This window comes from Myotis lucifugus, unplaced genomic scaffold (assembly GCF_000147115.1).
Source record: "Myotis lucifugus unplaced genomic scaffold, Myoluc2.0 scaffold_83, whole genome shotgun sequence".
Lineage (NCBI taxonomy): Eukaryota > Metazoa > Chordata > Mammalia > Chiroptera > Vespertilionidae > Myotis > Myotis lucifugus.
In genome coordinates this window covers 4,126,394-4,146,295 of record NW_005871131.1, presented here as the reverse complement: position 1 = coordinate 4,146,295, position 19,902 = coordinate 4,126,394, and the positions used below count along the sequence as shown (strand labels likewise).

The following is a 19,902-nucleotide window of genomic DNA, read 5'->3' as shown; positions in this document are numbered from 1 at the left end:
TCCGAATGCTAGTGCGGTGGTGCCCTTTTTGAAGCCAGTCAGTGAACCGCGGTCTTCCCAGGACCTTTTCCAGTGCCGGTGTTGCTTGTTTTCTGCGTTTCCAAACCTATGAAAAGATTTCATGTGGACGGTTCTTAATAATACGCTTCCTGCTTTTACGGGAAACCAGGGATGAGTGTGAACCGCAGCCAAGGCCTGGGGAATTTATGTGGAGGAGTTGTTCTGTGTTCTACACGATCCATCAGGGTAAGTGTTTGCTCAGGGATCCATGTAATCAGAAAGGTGGTTTTCATGTTGAAAACATCCTCCTTGACATTTCTTTTACATGTAACCTATTTGATATTCTTTATTTTAACTTTATTTCCTTCTCTTTTGCCTAATTAATGGCCTTTTCTGCTTCCCCTGCTGTTTTGCCAATCTCACTTTTTCTATGTTCTTTCCCTCCTCACGTGTCCTAACTGCGGGTAAGTTTCACAAAGCCCAGTTCCTGGTCCTTTGTTGATTTTTACTCCTATTAATTAGCCCATCTGTCCTTAAGGTTCTGCAGTATGACATCATACATGCCTTCCTGCCTTCTAATCCACGTTTCAAAAAACATAGTGTTAGAAGATACCCTGTAGTCACCTCATCTTCACAGTTTGTTCCACCTCCCCCTTAAGGAAGAAAAGATTCTCCATCCCCAGTGTTCTCTTTATTGTAAAATCACTGATCTCCCAGGATGCCAAAAGAGGAGCCCTCCAGTTACTTCTGAACATTCATCCTCACTTCTGTATCACATTCGTCACGAGGTCCTGCCGTTTTTCCTTAAAAATGCCTCTCACACAAGCCCTTTTATCACCTTTCCACCTTTGCCACCTTCTCACCTCACATCTGGACACCTGTGATGCACCTCTGGCCTCCTGAGCTCCACTTGTCCACCTTCCTGATTCTTCTGTAAACGTGGCAACAACACTGTTTTATTACTGTTATTTTTCTGCTCAAAATCTTTTTTTTCTTAAATTGTGGTAAAATATACATAAAATTTACCATTTTAACCCCTTTTAAGCATTTAGTTCAGTGGCATAAGTACATTCACATTGTCGTGCAACCGTCACCACCATCCATCTCCAGGACTTCTATCTTCCTAAACAGAATCCCTGTACTAAAACCCTAACTCCCATTCTCCCAGCCCCTAACCCCCAACCCCTAACCCCTTCCAACCCCCTTTATTCCACTGTCTGTCTCTGAACTTGATGACACAAGGTAACTCATATAAGAGGAATCCTACAGTATCTGTCCTTTTGTGCCCATGTCAGGGTTAAAGCTTATATTTAGTGATTCTGACCTTTAGGGATTTTGATGAAAAGTTGGTAAAAGCTAACAAAGGGCCCTTGTTTCCGAGTCTTCTTTCTCTCTTTAGTATTTGGGAGCTCTACCTGAGAGCATGGCGCTGGTTTACCCCAGGCATAGACAGGAAAGTCAAGGTGTGCAGGAGTGACTGGGGGAGATTAGAGATATGTACTGATGCAGACGCCCACCTTGGGCCTCTGGGGCACTAATACCAAAAGTTGTTGACATTTTTTTTGTCATGAAGGGAAAATGGATAGAAATTGGAGGTGGAGGGTGATCAGGACACCCCTTTCTCTTTCCTAAACGCCTCCCATCTGTATTCGGGGCAGGGAGTCAGGCCTGTCTTCAAAACAAGAGGTTGTGTGCAGTGAGACCCCAGTGCCAGTGTTTTCTGTTGTATCAGTGGCACCTCCAGTCCGCAGGCCCTGGGGTCCAACTCATCCCTTTGATTCAACTCTCTGGTCCTTTTGGCTCATCCTTTGAAGCTGCTGTCTTATTGCCTCTTTCTTTTCTCCTTTCTCAGCCTGACCCATTGTTGCCTTGGCCTGGGTCAGAGACCCTTCCCCTGAGCTCCTGCCTGCCAGGTCAGGCTCGTGCCCACATCTGTGGGACACTGTGTTCAGGTCTTGTCTGCCTCCAAGATGCACTGTGCACAAAACAGAGGCCACTGTCCATCCCACCCCTCTGATGCCCACGCTCCCAGGCCAGGCATGGTGTTTAACACGTAAGGGATGGGGTTGCCGGGCGTGTCTGCTCCGGCTGACGAGGAGGGCTCCACGTCATCCCGAGAGTAGCAGCCGTTTATTGAATGTTTACCATGTGGGTGGTGTAGTTGTCCCAGGTGCTCGGTGAGTTTGCGTCTAACATGGTTTCCCCTCCCCACCTGAACACTGGACATGCCCTGGGGTCCAGCCAGAGACCTGCCTCTTCGGTGAGGACACGTCCCTGAGCAGCCTTCCTCTGTTTGCAGCCCCTTCTCTCCCTTCTCTGAAATCCTGTTTCACCCGGAACTCAGTTGCATAACTTAGCACATTCATTCATTCTATAAGGTATCATGTTATGGCCTCTAATTTTATGTCTTTTCAGCTTTGTTTTCCAAAATGAATTGCAAACTCCTGGAGGAGGCTTCACTCTCCATCTTGCGAAATGGCCTTCCCAGTGGAAAGCGTATTTCTTTGAGACGTCCGTGGATACATTCTGGGGCATTAGCTGCGGCTTTTCATGAATAAACGATGGATAAATTTCCCAAGACCCCTCTCTATAAATTTGCTTTTTGACCTGAAGATTTCACATTCGTTCCTCTCTCTTCACATGGGCAGTTCTCCCTCTCTTCCTCTTGACCTTAGATGATGATGTCACCACACACTTAACCAAGGACGTGGCAGCCGATGGGACCCTCATCTTCCCACCATCTCATCCCCCACCTGAGCATCATTTGTACCACACGGGTTGCCTTCATGGAATCGGAATGAATTGTCTTTACCCCACACAAGGCCACCATCTCCACGATCACCCCTTGTCTTTCCTTTGCCTTAAATTTGTTATATGTATAAATTTAAAAAGCCCTCTTCAAAAGAGAAGCCTATCATTTTCCTAGAAACTTGAAAGCCCACTCTTTGGATTCTTCGTTTGAGAACCACTGTTCACACCCATCGTGGGCAGCTGGGGAAGAGGCTGACCAGCGTGGTACATCTCCCAGCCCCCTGCCACCATGCCCTGGGTCGGCCAGGCCCGTCTGGGGCGTCTCCTCCTCAGGGACCTGTGAGTGCACGGATCTGTGCCCCACAATCGCTGCTGCTGGTCTGACCACCTGGCCCCATGTCCACCCAGCTCCTCAGTCTTAGTTTGAAATCATTTTAACCAGAACCTGTGGACTCTCTTGTTTTATTTTTTAAAATTCTTAATCAGTGCTTTTGATCTTTTCTGGTAAGTCTCTGTTTCACCCTGACTTCATGACAAAAGGTTACAGGCTGCCCTGGCCAGTGTGGCTCAGTTGGTTGAGTGTCGTCTTGTGCACGGAAAGGTTTGATTCCTGTTCAGGTTTTGGGTTTACAGGAGGCAAATAATTGATGTTTCTCTCTCACATCAATGTTTCTTTCCCTCCCTCCCTCCCTCTCCCTCCCTTTCCCTTTCTCTCTCTCTAGAATCCATAAAACATTTTTTAAAAAGTTACAGGCTTCGCCCTAGCTGGTTTGGCTCAGTGGATAGAGAGTCGGCCTGTGGACTGAAGGGTCCCAGGTTTGCGGGCTCGATCCCCAGTGAGGGGCGTGCAGGAGGCAGCCTATCAATGATTCTCTCTCATCATTGATGTTTCTATCTCTCTCTCCCTCTCCCTTCCTCTCTGAAATTATATATATATATATGTATGTTACAGGTTTCTAATTTATTTCTATCATATTGCTTTGATCTTTGTGAACACATCCCCATGGGAAGCCTAATGAAGGGGTCAGGTGCATTGATTTCTGCCTGTTGCCTGGCCTAGAAGGTTGTGAGTGGCATTAACTTGCCTCAGCCCCATGGAAGAGGAACAGTAACCCACTGAGGCCATTTAGTCAGGGAGGAAGTGTGCTCCTGCTGCCCTTCCGTTTGCCGTGTCTGCCTCGGCAGTACCGTCCCCACCAGGTCACACTCACTGAGGTCCTCTCGGTACCTTCTCATTTACCTCTCCCCACCAGTCATGCCAGGAGGCCTCGGAGAGGGGTGCGGGGCCTTCCTTCCCGGGAACTCCGCGCCGCCTCCACTCACGGGAACACTTATCTAAATCTGACATGGACCAAGACGGCGATACTTCATTTTTGTATCATTATTTTCCCTCCTCCTCAGAATGACATTGTAGCTGTCCAAGGAAATGAAAACAAAGCTGAATGCTTCTTGGCAAACACAATTATTTCCTGGCCTGAATCACACAGTGATTTAATTGGTATGTCATTGTGTGTGTGTTTGCATGTGTGTGCTTTAATGGGAATTCCACGTGGTATCATTGGGAAATTAGGAAAAATAGAGTCTTCTAGATTTATTGCTTGTGGTTTAAGGGCAGACTGCTGGCTTCCATCCGAGGAGTGGGAGACCTGAAGGTGCAGGGATCATTAGTGCTGGGATAGATCCTTCCGATTGTCTGCTATTTTAAAACCGGTTTGGCAAACGGTAAAAATCAGAACCAATAGTGAGATGATTTACCCTTTGAAACTTGTGAGGTTCATCAAAATAAACTTGTGGGGGACTTGGCATCGTGACAAGCGATGATGTCCTTTCTCTGTCTACCAACATTTTATTTGTGAAGCTGGAACTGGGTTTTGGAATGTCTGGAGAAGTCAAAGCCGAGGCCTATTCATTTGGAAAATTGGAGTTTTCGATGATCCCGTAGTGGCTCTTGGGCAGGCAGATGTTTTTGCAGTGCATCCAACACCCGACCCAGCTTTGTGTATGGACCACAAACACCGTGGCCGGCAGAGAGGGTATTGAACAGGAGTGGGAAGAGCAGCTGTTCTCTCGTCTTCTGGGTACTCTGTGTTCCTTCCCATTCTAGGACGGGAACAAAGGAATAAGAATTAGCCACATTGTTTATTTTTTAACGTGATTCAGTGAAACCGACTGCAGGCATGACATTTGTCACCTGTGATCTGAAAAGTGATAGCCTGCCTCTCTTAATGGATTCATGTGCTTAACAGCAGAAGTAGTTGCCTTTTATATAGCTGCTTTGTAACCCTCATGAGCCCCAACATCTTGAACAAAATGTTCATTACTGAGTTGTAACAAATACGACCTATAAAGGATTACGGTTGAGTCATTAATCTAGAGTTTTTATTTAAAACAGATTTTACTCCCAACCACCTCGCTCCGCCATTTGAATTTTGTTTTTAATTGCCAGGGTTTCCCTCGGATCACTAACCCACTCTCCACGTCTTTCTACAAACCTGCTGTGAAGCTACCCAGCTATTGACAAGGCAGGCCCCGGGCGAGGGGCCTGGATGGGTTTCACGGGCCCCGAAGCCTCCTGAGATATTGTGTGCAAACTCGCGTGGGTGCCCAGCTCTCACCAAATTCTCAAAAGAACCTGTGTCCCCGAATGAACAGCTAGCCGAGACCCTCTGTTGGGAGGGATGCAGGGTGAATGAGAGGATTTCAGTGAGTGTGACCTTGGTGGGGACAGCCCTGCTGACAGAGGAGTGGTGACAGGGTTGCATATACTGCAGCTCCCACTCTCTCAGAGCTGATCAGTGTTCAGATGTCTCGGGATATCCCCAGGCCTCAGCACACCCTTACATCTTGCGCTTCAGCCCATGCGCACATGTGAAGGGGACACCAGTGCTCTTGGGCGCCGGGTGTTGCACAGCATGTTGTCCGAGCACCTTCACCTTTTGTTTATTTTCACCCTCATGAATGCTGGACAGGTGACTGGCCTTGGTAACCAGCCGGCACTCAGTACACGGGAGTGGCTTATGCTGGTGGGGAATGACTAGGAAGTTAACTCGGATTCTTGATAGTTTTTTCCAGTAACTCGGATTCCCACGAGTCTGGGAAAACCAAGACTGTTGAGAATTGCCCCTGAGTGTTTGGTGGGCTGGAGGAGAGGTGAGGTGGGCGTGGGGGAGGAGAGGCTTGTTCACATGCTTGTTAACATTAGAGGGTCTTTGACAAAGGAAGTCTAATGCCTTGCCCCGGTCAGCCGGCGATTGCCCCCCGGGGGGCCCCGTTGTGCACAGGAAGTCAGACACTAATGATGTTAGTGAAGGGACAAAGGCACCCGGCCCGGGAAGGGCCTAATTGCTGTGTCCGGCTCCCAGGCGGCCAGCCTGAAGCTGGAGGGGGCTGGGCAGGATGCGCTAAGTGTTAACACCTGGAGCTGGAGCTCTGACTTCCTGGTGCTTTTTTCTTTTTTCTTTCTTTCTTCTGTGTGGCTGTGCACACACATAGATACACATGCAAAAATCCGGCTGGATCGCAGAGGGACATTTTGGGATGTGGTGTCTAAGAGACTAGATAGAAATGGTTCAAGCAGAAGGTCATACTGAGCCAGGGCAGGGCTGACAACCTGAGGCCTCAGCCTTCTCCAGGGGCCCAAGGGGCTTGGTGACTGTCACTTAATCTCTGCCTAGGCCAGTTCTCTCCTGGGAAAGGCCGCAGCTTGCAGATAGGCAGGTCCGTAGTGGAAGGGTCGCTGTTGCTTGGGCTTGGAACAGTTGAGTCAGAACCGGTGGAGAATGCTCCGGGGGAAAGTGATGAGGGTCTTCATCACTCTTTTGCTCGAGCCGGGGTCTCAGGGAGGTAGGACTCTGGCAGGATGACGAGTGATGGGGGGCCCCTGCCAGCACCGGAGGGGAGTTACGTTGCAGATGTGTGCATCTGGATTCGCACCTGGAAGAGTCTGTTGGAGGGATTGCAGCCTAGGAGAGCCCACATGCACCCCCTCGTTACTAAGTGGGGTCTCTGAATGCTTCATGTCCAAACGTGGCTTTGGACCTGGGGCCTGTGAAGCCCCCGATGGCCTCGGGGCGCTCTGGGAATGCCCCCCAATTGTGTAAGGGACGTTGCTGGGGAAATTGGATAAGGAATATCTCACAGGGCTCAACTATGGGTTCTAGGAACCCTTTCCCCTTCACAACAACAGGGTCATCAACAATTAAAAGTGCACACCCCCTGCCTTGGCTGTACCCCTGTTGGGATGACATCGGGGGCTCATTTCCGGACCGAGGGGCCTGCACCGGGGGTCCCTCCCGCCAGCGGGCAGTGGGGGGACGCTTTGTGCACAGGTGGATTCACTTGGATTTCTGCAGCCGGGGAACAAGAGAGTTTAAAAAGGATCCTTGAAGCCTGTCTCCCTCCTAGAGGAAGGGGGGTGAGCCACAAATAACTTTTGAAAAGGGGCCTAATGTTGACTTGCTGCTTCCCACTGTTATTTTAAGGAGGCCTTTCTGTACAAGACCACCATGTGGACAGAAATAATAGGCTGACAGAAGGGGTCGCCTCGCTCTCTAGCGTAGCCTGTGATGTTCCGATTAGCACTAAAACCTAAAAGGGCGGACTTCCATAATTTCAAAATACGTGAAATCCACCTTGAAGGAAGCACATGTGTGGGGCGCGCTGGGGACCTGCCTGGCTGGAGGAGGCCGGGTCCCCATGGCAACATCACAATCCCCCATGTCTGCAGGCGTTTGTGCTGCAGAAGCAGAATTCCAGATGTGATACAGTATCTGGAGACTCCGTCCCGGGGCCTCGGAAACGGTATTTGAAGTCGGCACAACCCAGCGCACACTCTGTGTGGTCCTAAGGCTCTTTATTAGTAATTTTGTTGTGATCCGGACATTTCCTCTGAGCTTAGGCATAACAAGCATGCTTATAGCTTTAAGTTTTCCTCCATTGTTAATCACTGTTTTGCCCTCTGGAGCGAAGTCTTTGTGACTACCTTCCACGGCTAAGGGAGAGGAGCAGGGAGCTGTTTTCCCCGGGAGGGTGGGTGTTGGGATGGCTGGTTGTTCTCTTCCCACCCAGTATTTACAGAAAAGCCGGCTAATCCGTCCGTGAGTTGTCTGTGTGCGTTTGAAACTGCAGATGGCTGCCTGTTACCTTTAGATGCCAGCTCTCTGACATGCGGTTCTCATTTGCGTGGGATGGGCGTGGCGTGTGCAGCGGAGGGGAAAGGTCTGGCTCTCCGTCCAGAGGCATGTTTTATGGCTTGCTTTTAACGTTTTGAGGATTGGGAGAGTGGAACAATCCTGTCCATTTGTGAGGATCAGCCACAGGAGGACGCACAGCCCAGATCCTTAACAGACTAATTGGACAAAGCACTGGGCTTTTGCTCCGTGAAAACCAAGGAGGCCGCCGAGCTTTGTTTTGTTTTTACACACAGGGGAAAAGTCAGCGTGTGTGTGTGTGTGTGCGCGCGCTTGCTTGCTTGCTTGCTTGCTTGAACTTCATGTGCATGTTCCCATGGCAAAGCAATACAAAAATCATAAAGCCTGGAGCAGGGGAGGGCATTTTAAAATACATTAAATTCCATTTAGGCCAACACCGTGTGGAAGAGTTGCTATCATATTGTAACATACACATGTATCAAGTATTGCATGCCTTCACCTTACACAATGTTATATGTCAATCAGATCTCAATTGGAAAATAAAAGAGAACAAAGTTGCTCTCTGAGAAACAACTCCTAAAAGCCTGAACACATCTTTAGCGTCAGTGAATGGGCTTCCTGGCGGGGTGGGGGAGGGGTGGGGGTGGGGTGGGGTGGAGGAGGGCGGGCTAGGGAAAGCAGCTCAGCTGAAGACCGGAGCTCTCAGTTTGATAAGCAGGACACATGGTAACTTGGCATCGGTTGGCTCCATGTTAGAGCTCAGAAACAATTGTCCCTTCAGCTTTCCTGTGGGGAGCGTGAAATTAGGAACATGTGTGTGCTGATTAGCAACATGTCAGAGATGAATCATGATTACGGCTTTGGTCTGGTGCACAGGCGATGCCGTGGAGCAGTGATTTCCTACCTCCTTGAGCAAATCTCTCTAATTAGCTTAAGATCTCTGGGTCTTTGGGGGCCGACGTGGTAATTGCTGGTGGGAACCCACCGGCGCTCCCCCAGAGCTTGTGTGTTCCCCACTAGACATCCAAGACCTCCCCTCCCCAAGTCAGACAGCTGGCTGGCACCCTCGTGTCTGAAGCTGGTTGCATCTAGATGGGGAGTGAGGGAGAACAGCTCCCCGGAATGTGGAGCGAATATCTTGAATAGATCCAGGCGCAAGCTGGCTCCGTGATTTATTTTCCTTGTGTTTTGGGTTTGCCAGCATTCTCCTCGGCTTACATCACCTGGGGCTTCTCTGCCTTTGCTGACTTTTTTTTTTTTTTTTTAAGTTAAAGGTTTGAACCGAAATAAGTGGGATCTGTCTTCGTTTATGAAACCATCTGAACCTGCATGGAATAAATTGACCCCATGGTCTGCTTCTTGCCCTCACCATGTCCACTGGTCATAGGCTGTTCTTTTTAAGCCTCACAGAGCTGTCTGTCTTTTTAATCTCCTTGACACACTGGAAACCCAAGATGGGGAAACTGTTATGGAAAATAGAGAGAACCGGCCTTAGTTTTAATTAGTTACTTAGTGTGCCTGTAAAAAACCCATCCTCTTCAGCTCTTCCTAATGTCTTTCTATACATTTCACCCGAAGTCCGTTCCCTAAAACATTACCAGCTTTCTGGAAGTTCCTTAATTGGCTTGAGAGCCAGCCATCTTGGTTAAGCCTCACTGTTTGGCCTGCCTTCCGTTGGAATAGGGGGCGCTATACTTAGCACAGACCTTTTCAAAATGCACCTTTTCCAAAATGGCAGTTCAGCCGTTTTGGAGCCGGGTGGGTAACTAGGTCTGGGAAGCTGGGGTCTTAATGGCCCAGCATCTGCAAGGGCCGCTCAGGAAATTGGCCGCCTGGTGGCCCCTGGAGGTGCTGCTGGCTGCTCCGTGGGATCCCGCCCGTGGCTGTCTGTGTCCAGGTCTTGCTTCTGCCATATGGGTGGAGCATGGTGTAGGTTTTTGCCTTTTGAGTTTTATTCCTTCAGAGCACTTAAGGGTTATCCTTTCCCCCCCCTCCTTCCTGAGTAAAAGATGTTTTCTCCATTATGTTCCCGTTCCCGTAGTGCTCGTAGCAGAGCTCCAGGCACCTGGGGCTTGCTTCTTTAGCTCCCACTGGAGCAAATTAAAAACTGCCGCGAGTGCGGCAAACCGGGGTGGTTAATGAACTAAGGCTGTGACACCCTGCGGCCACAGGCGCTGGCATTTATAGTTTTTCAGTAACAGGCAACAAACAAGTATTAGTAATTGTCAGCTTATTAAATATCAAAACGGGTGTAGTAGCTAAAAGCTTGGAATGGTTTCCTGAAGAATAACTTCCAAAGCTGTTGACCAGCTTTATAAGTTGCCTTATCTGTGTTTTTAGTGTGGGCCTGGATTCTGAGCCCATAAATCACCCTGTCATACCAAGCTTGCTGCTCCTGGGTTCTCTGTGCGCATTATCTGGCTCGATCAAGCATTCATTAATTCAGACAGAAAACTAATATTTACCAAGGGCTGACTCTGTGCCAGGCAGGGGACTGTGGGGCAGGCACGGGGGCGGGGAGGGGGGGACGGTGGGCATAGGGAGCTGTTCTGGTCACTTTGCCTTTTGCCTTCAGTCTCTCCCTATCTGGTCCAATCTGAGCACTTCTGAGCACATGTCAGCGATGGAGTCCCTGTGTCACCCAGTTCCCACCAAGACCATTAGCAGAACACATTGGTTGGCCTGGTGGTTAGTGCTTTCTGCCACCTGTCCGCCTGCCTCTTTTCCCACAATACCGCCAAGGTCTGGAGGCTGGAGACAGATCATCCCTGAAGATGCCACTTCCTGTGAGCATTCCCCCGGCTGCCTCGTGTATCCCCTGATAGGGGATACTTTCACAATGTTTATGAGGGCAGGAATCTTCGCAGGAATGGAGACATAACCATTTCAAGATGTGTCAGATGCTGTGCAGAGCGCTGGATATGTGTCATCACTCATAGCCCCCATACCAACCCTTTCCAGGAAGTTGTAGTCAAACACTTCATAGCTCAGGGAAAGGAGGCCCAGGAAGGTTCAGCAGCTCGCCCAGGGTCACGCCGCTGCAGAATTGCACCGATTTGAACACACATCTGTGCAACTCCCAAAGCCCATTCTGTTCACCACTCTTCTGCCACAGACAAGCCTCTGGCCCCCGAAGCCTGTATCTAGGTTGGCACCGTCTCGGCAGCAGCTCTGACAGACGGTGTTCCGTGTCGGCCTGCAGCCGGGGTGGGAGGGAGTGCAGTGACAAGTGATGGGTTTGCTTGTGGGTGTGGGCGGGAGGGGGAGAATGACAGCTCATGGCGTGTGTGACATCGAAATCCATTTCATTCATATGGCAGCTGAAATTCTATGTGTATTAGCTTTGAATTGCTGCTGTAAAACATGACCACACATTCAGTGGCTTACACAGCACACATGCATCCTCTTAAAGGTTTTGAAGTCAGAATTCCAAAAGGAGCATTGTGGGGCTGAAACCCAGGTGCTGCAGGGCTGGCTCCTCCTGGGGGCTCGGGGCGAACCGCTGCCTGCCTTTTCCCGCACACCTGCAGCCGCTGGCGTTCCTTGGCTTATTAGCCACTTCCTCCATCTTCAGAGCCAGCCGCATAGCATCTTTAGGTCAGCGTCTGTCTGTCTCTGCCTCCTGCTCCCATGATCACATCTCCTTCTGACTCGGACCTTCCTGCCTCCCTTTTATGAGGACCCTCGTGATTACCTGAGCCCGCCTGGATAACCCAGAATAAGCTCCTCAACCCAGGATCCTTAAAATTAGTAACGTAGTTCTTTTCGCTGCGTAAAGTAACACTTACAGGTTCAATGTGGGGTTACAGTGTGGGCATGTTTGGGGGTGCTGTTATTCTGTGTCCCTCAAAGTGAAGAAAGCAGCCGGGCTATCTGGGCTGGCTAGGCACACCGTTTCTCAGGCTTCTGAGGGCTCTGGAGCAGTGCAAGTGAGTTTTGGGTGTGAGCTGAGGGCAGCCTGGTCGACCATCGTCCGATGCATATCCTGAGAAGCCAGGCCCTCTGTGACTTGCGGGAGGGAACGGTCTTCACAGCACACGCAAGAGCTGGTACCTGCGATGGTGTCTTTGCTTCCAAGCTCCACGACCCGGCTTGGGTGGCCACAGGGCCTCTTGGCATCTGATTTCCTGTGGAATTAGAATGACCATTTTATATCTACATCAGCAGTGAAATTACTGTGCTCACATCAAGTGAGCATACCGGCTGACTGATGATCGGGAACACAGTGTGATAGCGGCTGGGCTGAGGTGGGAAGCCCATGGGGGAGCGGGGTTTGGGGGGCAGGAAGGGCATTCTGGGAATAGGGAAGAGCCCGAGAACGTGCTGAGCTGCAGTGCTGTGCCCAGAGGGGTTTGGAAGAAGATAGAGAGGAGCAACACGTCGGGGATGGCTTAGGAGGCACAGAGAGCCTGTGGTGGGCTGGGAGCAAAGGGAGGAGGGCAGATTTGCACATGAGGAGAGCACCCTGGTGGCCAAAGTCCCTTGAGGTCAGGCAGGACCCAAGTCTAGTTCAGGGCCAAGTGCTCAGCCCATCAGGGTCAAGGTGGAAAGCTCAGTGGGTAGTGAATGGATGCCACATGCAGCCAGTTCACGTGGAACAGCTCCACACATTGTCACAGAGACCTTATTTGGAGGGATTTAGGTTCTCGAATGAAGGATACAGCACATCTCACTTGGGCTCCTTCCCACAATGCATTGCTCATTGCCAGTGCCTAATAATGATCTGTTAAAACTAACAAATGTAATAATCTGAACAATAAAGATTTAAAAAAAAATAAAATCATATTGACTTAAAAAAAATGATCTGTTAAAACCATGTTGCAATAGAAATACAGGGGGACAAGAAAAGAATGAAAAGCTGACCAAGTCCTACAAGTAAGGTGATTAGTCACCAGAGTCCTATGCACTGTGGAGCAGGCTGTTAAACAGATGCGTTCCCCTTTCGAAAAGTGCCTTCTCTGCATGGCTTCACAAGGTCCTCCTTACACCCCCTCCCGGGGTAGGTCACGCAAACTGTCCTTTTTTAAAAAAAAAATACGTTTTTATTGGTTTTTAAAGAGAGAGGAAGGGAGAGGGATAGAGAGATGGAAACATCGATGAGAGATAAACATCATCTATCAACTGCCTCCTGCACGCCCCCCCCTGCTGGGGATCGAGCCCACAATCCAGGCATGTGCCCCGACTGGGAATTGAACCATGATTTCTTGGTTTCTGGATTAACACTCAAGCACTGAGCCACACTGGCCGTGCCATGCGAACTCCTCTTTGTAAAAAACAGTTGAGGAGACTGGGCCCACTGGAGTGACGTGGTTTGCCTTTGGTATCAGCTGGAGGATGAAGGACCAAGGAATGTACTGTGGGCCCCAAATTGCATTTTTGTTTCCCTCCCATGACACTGCCTTTTTCTCTCCTTTCTAGCTCAGTTATCCTTCCCTCTTCTAAGCTCCCGGTATGGGTCCTGTCCTTGGTTCATCCTTACGGAGGCGCTGCCTGTGGTATTTCATACACTGTGTGCTTCTTTATGGCTCTTTCCCCCGCTACATGTATCTTGCATGCCATCGACACTGAGAGCTCTTGGAGGGCTGGGTGATGAGATTTGCCTGTGTGCCCTGCATGTGATCCACGTACCCAGTCACTCTTCTTTGGAAGAATGAGCTACTTGGCTCCTGAGGGCAGGGACAGTGGCTGCTTTGCTCACCACTGGCCCTAGCATAGTGTCCAGCTCTTAACAGATGGTGAGTGAAGCATGTCCGGGATGTAAGGGAGGAGAAGGCTGTGGGCATTCTTGGGCATTACCGAGGGGCTGTGGCAGGCTTTGTCTCCTGACCTCCTGCCTGGTTCTGTCTCCTGATCTCTGGTCTTGGCCATCTGGGAGTTGGGTGTCCTCCAGTTGCACAGACTGGCCTCATCTCTAAGCAGCGATGGCAGAGTTTAGGCTTTTAATAAGGTAACCGCACTTTCCAAAGTGTTCTAGGTGAGAAATTCTGGGATCTTGTGTTTGTGGGGGAAGGGAGGATGGGAAAGGAAAGCTGGAGGAGGAGGGTGACAGGGAGAAGGGGAGCCCCAGGAGGTCGTGGGCTGGTACGTCATGTTGATTTAGATTTTCTGTGACTGCTCACTCCTCATTTTAATTAGAACGGGGTGTGTGTGTGTATGTGTGTGTGTGCGTGTGTGTGTGTGTGTGTGTCCGTCTGTCCCTTTCTGCACAGCTGTGCTTTCCCAGGGTCCACGTTTATCTGAGCTCAGGGATATAGTTTCAGCGGGCGTGCCTGCCTTCGGGGTAAGCGGAGTGAGCATGCTTGTAGCATATGCCTGTGCTGGGGCTGTGGTCGGAGACCCTGGGCTCCACCAGAAGTGTTCTGCACTTTGTGTCTTGGTGTAACAATCGCCCATTAAATACCGGGCTGCCAGCATATGGTCTTCCCCACAGCCCTCTTATGGAGTGGAAACTTCAGCTGTGTGGTGCAAATATTTTCCCATCACTTAGCATCTCAGCATTAACATGTTTGGGAGAATTCTGTAGTTAATGCCTGAGTGGCACATTTGCAGATCATTACAGAAACGGTTAGGCCGGAGTCGGCAGAGCTGTAGCTCCTCTTTCCCATGGTGGATAAGTGGTGGGTTAGGGGGAGGCGGGGCGGCGGGAGGATTCCGGGGCTCCCTCTGCGGATGCTGTAATTAAAGTGGGAAGTCTGGTGGAGTTGTTATCCCTGCTGCTAAGAGTGCAGATGGCCAACAGCCACATCACCAAGAGTTAGAGTTAGACCTTTTAAAGTCTTTTTTCTTTTTCTTTTATAACCCACCCTATATATTCCAAGCAAAGGTATGGATGCAGAAAAGAATTTTCTCATTAAAAGTAACAGCTTGTTCCCACACTCATTCCTGGTCTTGGAATGAGAAACCTGTTTCCTTAGACTTGAGGAATTGCCTATCTGTCGTGGCTTAATAGAGCTTTTGGACGAGTGTCTGGTAGGTGACTTTATAACCAATCAGTGCTTTATAACCAACTGGGAGGGCTCCAGCTGGCAACTCCTGTCTCTCCCAGTTTTACTGTTAATGAATTATTATTTAAGCCTCAAACGGAGAACAGCCTGCTCCTATTGTCTTAGGGGAAGTGAGTGCTCATGGTCCCCACGGCCCACAGTTTGGAATCTCCTGGGCCGGAGGGCGTTGGGCAGCCAGAGGGGCCCGGTGCTGGGAAAGAGTGAGGACGGGCATGACCCCGGGTCTCTGTGGTCATGTGTGCGTTCTGACTCCATGGGGATCGGTGCCGGAAAAGCAAATTGGCTTCCCTCCTCATCATGTTTTCTTGTTTTCCCGCAGGGAGTGGGGCCGGCCAGCAGAAACAGTGGGCTGCACAACATCACCTTCAGATATGACAGTAAGTAACTGGCTTGACCTCTGAAGAATGGAGCCCCGTGAGTGATCTGAGGCTTACACGGTCGCACTTAATCAAGGACCCTGCAGGGCCTGGGGTTAAGGAATCTTTTGAACCCGCCCAGGTTTGTCAGCAGAGCGAAAGCAGCTCAGTCTCAACTAAGCCACTCAGGACTTTGGGACGGCTCAAGCGTCCTCCGTGGTGTTTGGAGAAGCTGTGTATGGAGGCCTCCCCTGATTGCCCGAGGATGTGGCCGTGTCCTTAAGAACAAAGGCAGCTGTCTGTAGGGTCCCGCAGGGGACATGTGAGCAGGGCTGCCCGGTGCAGGATGCTGGGAGTGGTAGGGGCTGTGGCACAGATGGCGCTGTCCCCTTAGAGGGCACTGGCTCCCCGTGCCAGCCGCTGAGACCTTGAGGAATTCCCCCTGAGGATAGCCAGAAGTGATTTCCAAGAAGAGTGGGAGATTTGCATGTTTTTATGAACATTTTTTAATACTGGCATTTATTTAAAAGTTTTCAGACACACAGAGTGGGCCAAATGCATCTGTTCCAGATTGGCGCACGGGCCTTCGGTTGGCTGCCACCTCTGACTTAGGCCTGGGTTCCAACCCTGGTTCCCCACTGAGCAAATCAGGCGATTGGACTTCTCCAACCATCAGTTTTCTCATGATCAAACAAAGATTAATTAAAAAAATTTCTTCCTTAGTGTAATTTTGTGGGTTTTTTTTTTTTTGGCATATGAGTGTAGTAGTTTAATGCATGTAAAGTACAAAAGTAAGCAAACCAACCTAAGGTGTTCCTCAGCATCATCTGAGGCTTAAACAAAGCAACCGCTCGCCGGTAGCTGGCCTGCACTCGGTAATTGACATCTGTTAATATTAGAAGTTATTTCAACTGGAGTTGGAACACAGGCACCTTTTGGGCCCCTTCTCTCAAGGCTACGTGACTTTTTCTGGCCAAAGTGTTTCCTAAGGGCAAGGTGGGGGTGCTTTTTCTGACTAAGCAGATATAGCCTCTTCTTGGGCTTTCATGCCCACGAAGGTAATTATATACAACTGTGAGCATTTTAGCCTTCTGAGCCGTAATTTACAGGTAAAAATGACAAGAAGGAGCTTGACTAGTATTCAGTGACCCCTGCCCTTTGATTCATCTCTCGGGGGAGGGTTATGAGAGTCCATGTAATAAGTGAGGAGTGAAGGACACACAGGGCCTCTGGAATGATCACAACTAGAGCAGGGCTTCCCAGGGGGGGTATACAGTCTAACAGTTTTGAGATACAAGTATGTATGTCGAATGCATGCCCGCAGTTGCCCACCTGGGTCTTTAAGTTAACCAGTGAGGACTTCCAGGTGAAACAGTCATTTCACGTCCGCAGTGTGCGCATGTTCTGGGTACACGTTGTGATTCTAATGAAGGATTTGCGAGTCCGTGATACTTAATTCAGCTAAGTAAAGACATGTGTAAGGGATCTTTCTTTGAGTTAGAAAGTTAATTTCTAGTCAGTGTTCTTGGTCCTGGCAGATCTTGTATTACATTCAAAAGTTCAGAATTTTCCGGTCAGCTGCAAACAAGTATTTGCATCTCTCATTTAATAGGGGGATTTGTGAAAGAGGATCTGTACCTGTGAAACTTAAAAGTATCTTATTGTTTTCTTCATGGGACTAGATATTTGGCCCATGTGCCAGTGCATATCTCTTATTTTCTTTCTGATTTTGCAGCATTTAATTAGAATTTAATTCACAACTGGAATTGACTCCTGAGACATCTAAAGTTCAGTTGCATTTTGGCAAAATGTCATTTGGGCATAATTTTTTTTGTAACCAAAATCCAAAACATTAGAGTTGCTAATAATTGGATCCAGGCTGTGTAAAGTACATTTATTGTTTTCCATTGAGAAATATATTTCTCTCGTCCATAAGAAAGTTCCTGTTATTGCTTAGTTGACTGGTTGCTAGTTCTGTTTGAAATAGCTAAAAACCAATTACCAAGTTTTCACCAAAAGTATTAAACTATAAAATCTTATTTTTCTATTCTTTTGCCATTTGATGTTATAAAGAAAGAAAATACCTTGCCATTAAATCATAACCAAATGTCACCAGTCTCCTTGCCTCCTTTCACGTTGCATTTCTAGTTTTCTTCAGGCTCTGAGGGGGGAAATGCTTGAGTAGGTTGTAATACATTTTTTTTTAATTCTTAGACTTTTTATTTGCATAATTGTATTCACAGAGAGCAGGAGAGTGCTAATTTTGGCATTAGGGTTGGACAAAGAAAACAACCATGATTTTCTCTTGTTCACCCATCTTTTCCTAAAGCTGTTGAAGTCAAAGGTTTCTCTTTCATTATTGACCTCAATAAGTGAAAATGTTTGAACTTTGCAGGTGTGAGGGGATCTTGCCGTGTCTTATACTGGAAAGCTGTGCACAGCCAGGATCTTTGCAGGCTGAATACTTCTGATTTAGAACTCATTCGAGTAATAAGCTCTGTGTTGAGGATGGAATGGCAGGAGTCCTGCATGAGCATCCAAGGCTGCTTTCTGCCCTGGCCCTGGGCTGGTCAGCGGTGAATCCTGTGCCACCCAGCGGACCTCTCTAGATGCAGTTTCCTCATTTGTGTAATGAGGATATTGCACCAGATGTTTAACTTTTTTCCCTATTGTAAAATTCTCTCCCGCACCTAGAGAACACATGTTGAATGCTTTGAGAGCGAATGTTCATCAGAAGTAGAATTCAGTTTTATTGACGATTAGCATCTTTTCAGAAGAAGTAATATTGAAATGTGGGAGGGCTGTTTTTGAAGCAGATGGGAGAACACTTGATGTGGTCAGGCAAGAAAGCAGGACACAAAGCAGTGTGGAGGGTGGAGCTGTAAAACGGAGCTCTGTGTTTTGGTGAGCGTGTTGTACTTTAATAAGAAAATTTTAAAAGGAGGAAGACCACATGCACGTTCAGAGCTTAGGAGGTTGCCCATTAGAGGTTAGCAGTTACTTCTGTGTGGTGGGAGGTTCTGGGTGATGTTCATGTCTTTCTAATATTGTCTCTTAATCTTTAAATATCCAGTGAACATTTTTAGTCCCGAATATGGCAATTGTGCGGTCTGGTTTTGGGGGGTGGTGAGACGGGGAGTACAGCAGACTCGGCGAGCTTCTTAGAAAACACCAGTGGAAGCTTCGAGGCAAAGGAAAACAGCCCGACCTCGAGTTGATGGGATTGAAGACCTGCTGCAGCAGAGGTTTTCAAGCTTAACCATCGAGAAGGGAACGGAGATGAAGCAGCATAAGAATATGACGTGGTGACGCCAGGGATGGCTGGTGGCTCTCCCCAAATGAGTGGCCAGAAGGGCCTGCGGCCGTTCTCAGAAGTCCCAGCCCGCCGTCTGGCTGGAAGCTGCTGGCAGCTTTCAGGATCTTGCAGACTCTGAAGGTGTATTTAGCAAAACCAGGTGGCACAGCTGCTCCCGCGGTCGTGGCTGCATTCGCAGGTGGCATGAACGAGGGCCTCAGACAAAATCCAAGGGCCGGGTTTTTTGTTTTTCAGCAGCATGGACTCTGGGTCTGGTGGGTGTGTGGTGCCTTTGATGACACCTGGTGTGTGGGAACACAAGTTTCACCTTTGCCGATGCTGGTGAACATGGGGAGGTGCTTGGCCTATCACTAAGTCAGTCAGTATCTTTTGCAGCTTCTAATTGGTTAAGTCTTCACTCTCCCATGGATTCACATCCTCATTTTATTTCCTTTTCCCCCAGATACCTTGCCCTCGAGGTTTCTTCTGAAAACAAGCAAACCCAATTATTCAATCATTGTTTTGTTTCAAATCACTCTTTAATGCTGAAAACTGATTGAATGAATGTAAATAATTATTGATTTGGGTAAAATTTCAAAATAGTAAAAAAGTTGATGCCACACACACACAAACTCTAGCCCACAAAGGATACTTCTAACCATTGTCCTGGGATTTAATTCAAGGGGTGGGGTGGGTGTGGGGGTGGTGCTATAAATAAATCTCACTGCAGCACCTTATACTTTTGCAAACAGTCAACCTTTGATCTCGCATTTGGGCTTCTGAGGCACACAGAATGGATTTGGCCACCTGCAGACATGCTTTATGTAATTTGAGAAGATGAACTTGGAAATAAAAACTTTTAAACGTGACTGTTCTTATTCTCCCAACTCTCTAGACTGTACCACATACTTGAATCCAGTGGGGAAGCACGTGATTGCCGATGCCCAGAACATCACCATCAGCCAGTACGCCTGCCACGACCAAGTGGCAGTCACCATTCTTTGGTCCCCAGGGGCCCTTGGTAAGTGGTCAGAATGGAGTCCACCGAGGTGGCCTGGGTGGGTAGTGCCCAGTGCAAGGGGCCCAGACCTCACGGCCTCCGGGGGCCAGGCAGGTCTTGACATGAGAGTAGCTCTGGTTGTCTTGGGCACGGACACACCTCCTACTTCTATGCTGGGCATGTTCACGGCTCGATGCTGTGCCCTGTGGCTCCTCTTTTGTTCCCTTGGCTGTGAATGAGAGAGATGTGGCTTTGAAACATGCTAGTGTGTGAGTGATAAATGGCACAGGCCTTGCTTGGCCTCTGTGTCTCAGCCGCAGTGGGAGGATGGGTGGCCCATCCAAGG

The 19,902-nt window shown here is 48.9% G+C and overlaps 1 protein-coding gene across 1 annotated transcript in view; it reads left to right on the top strand.

The window, feature by feature from the left end:
* Window positions 1-19,902, top strand: part of IL17RD (interleukin 17 receptor D) — a 65,663-nt gene that overhangs the window by 24,729 nt on the left and 21,032 nt on the right. The window contains exons 2-3 of the mRNA XM_014457706.2: window positions 15,225-15,282; window positions 19,452-19,577. Coding sequence (XP_014313192.1) covers window positions 15,225-15,282; window positions 19,452-19,577 — 184 coding nt within the window. The remainder of the gene's footprint in view (window positions 1-15,224; window positions 15,283-19,451; window positions 19,578-19,902) is intronic.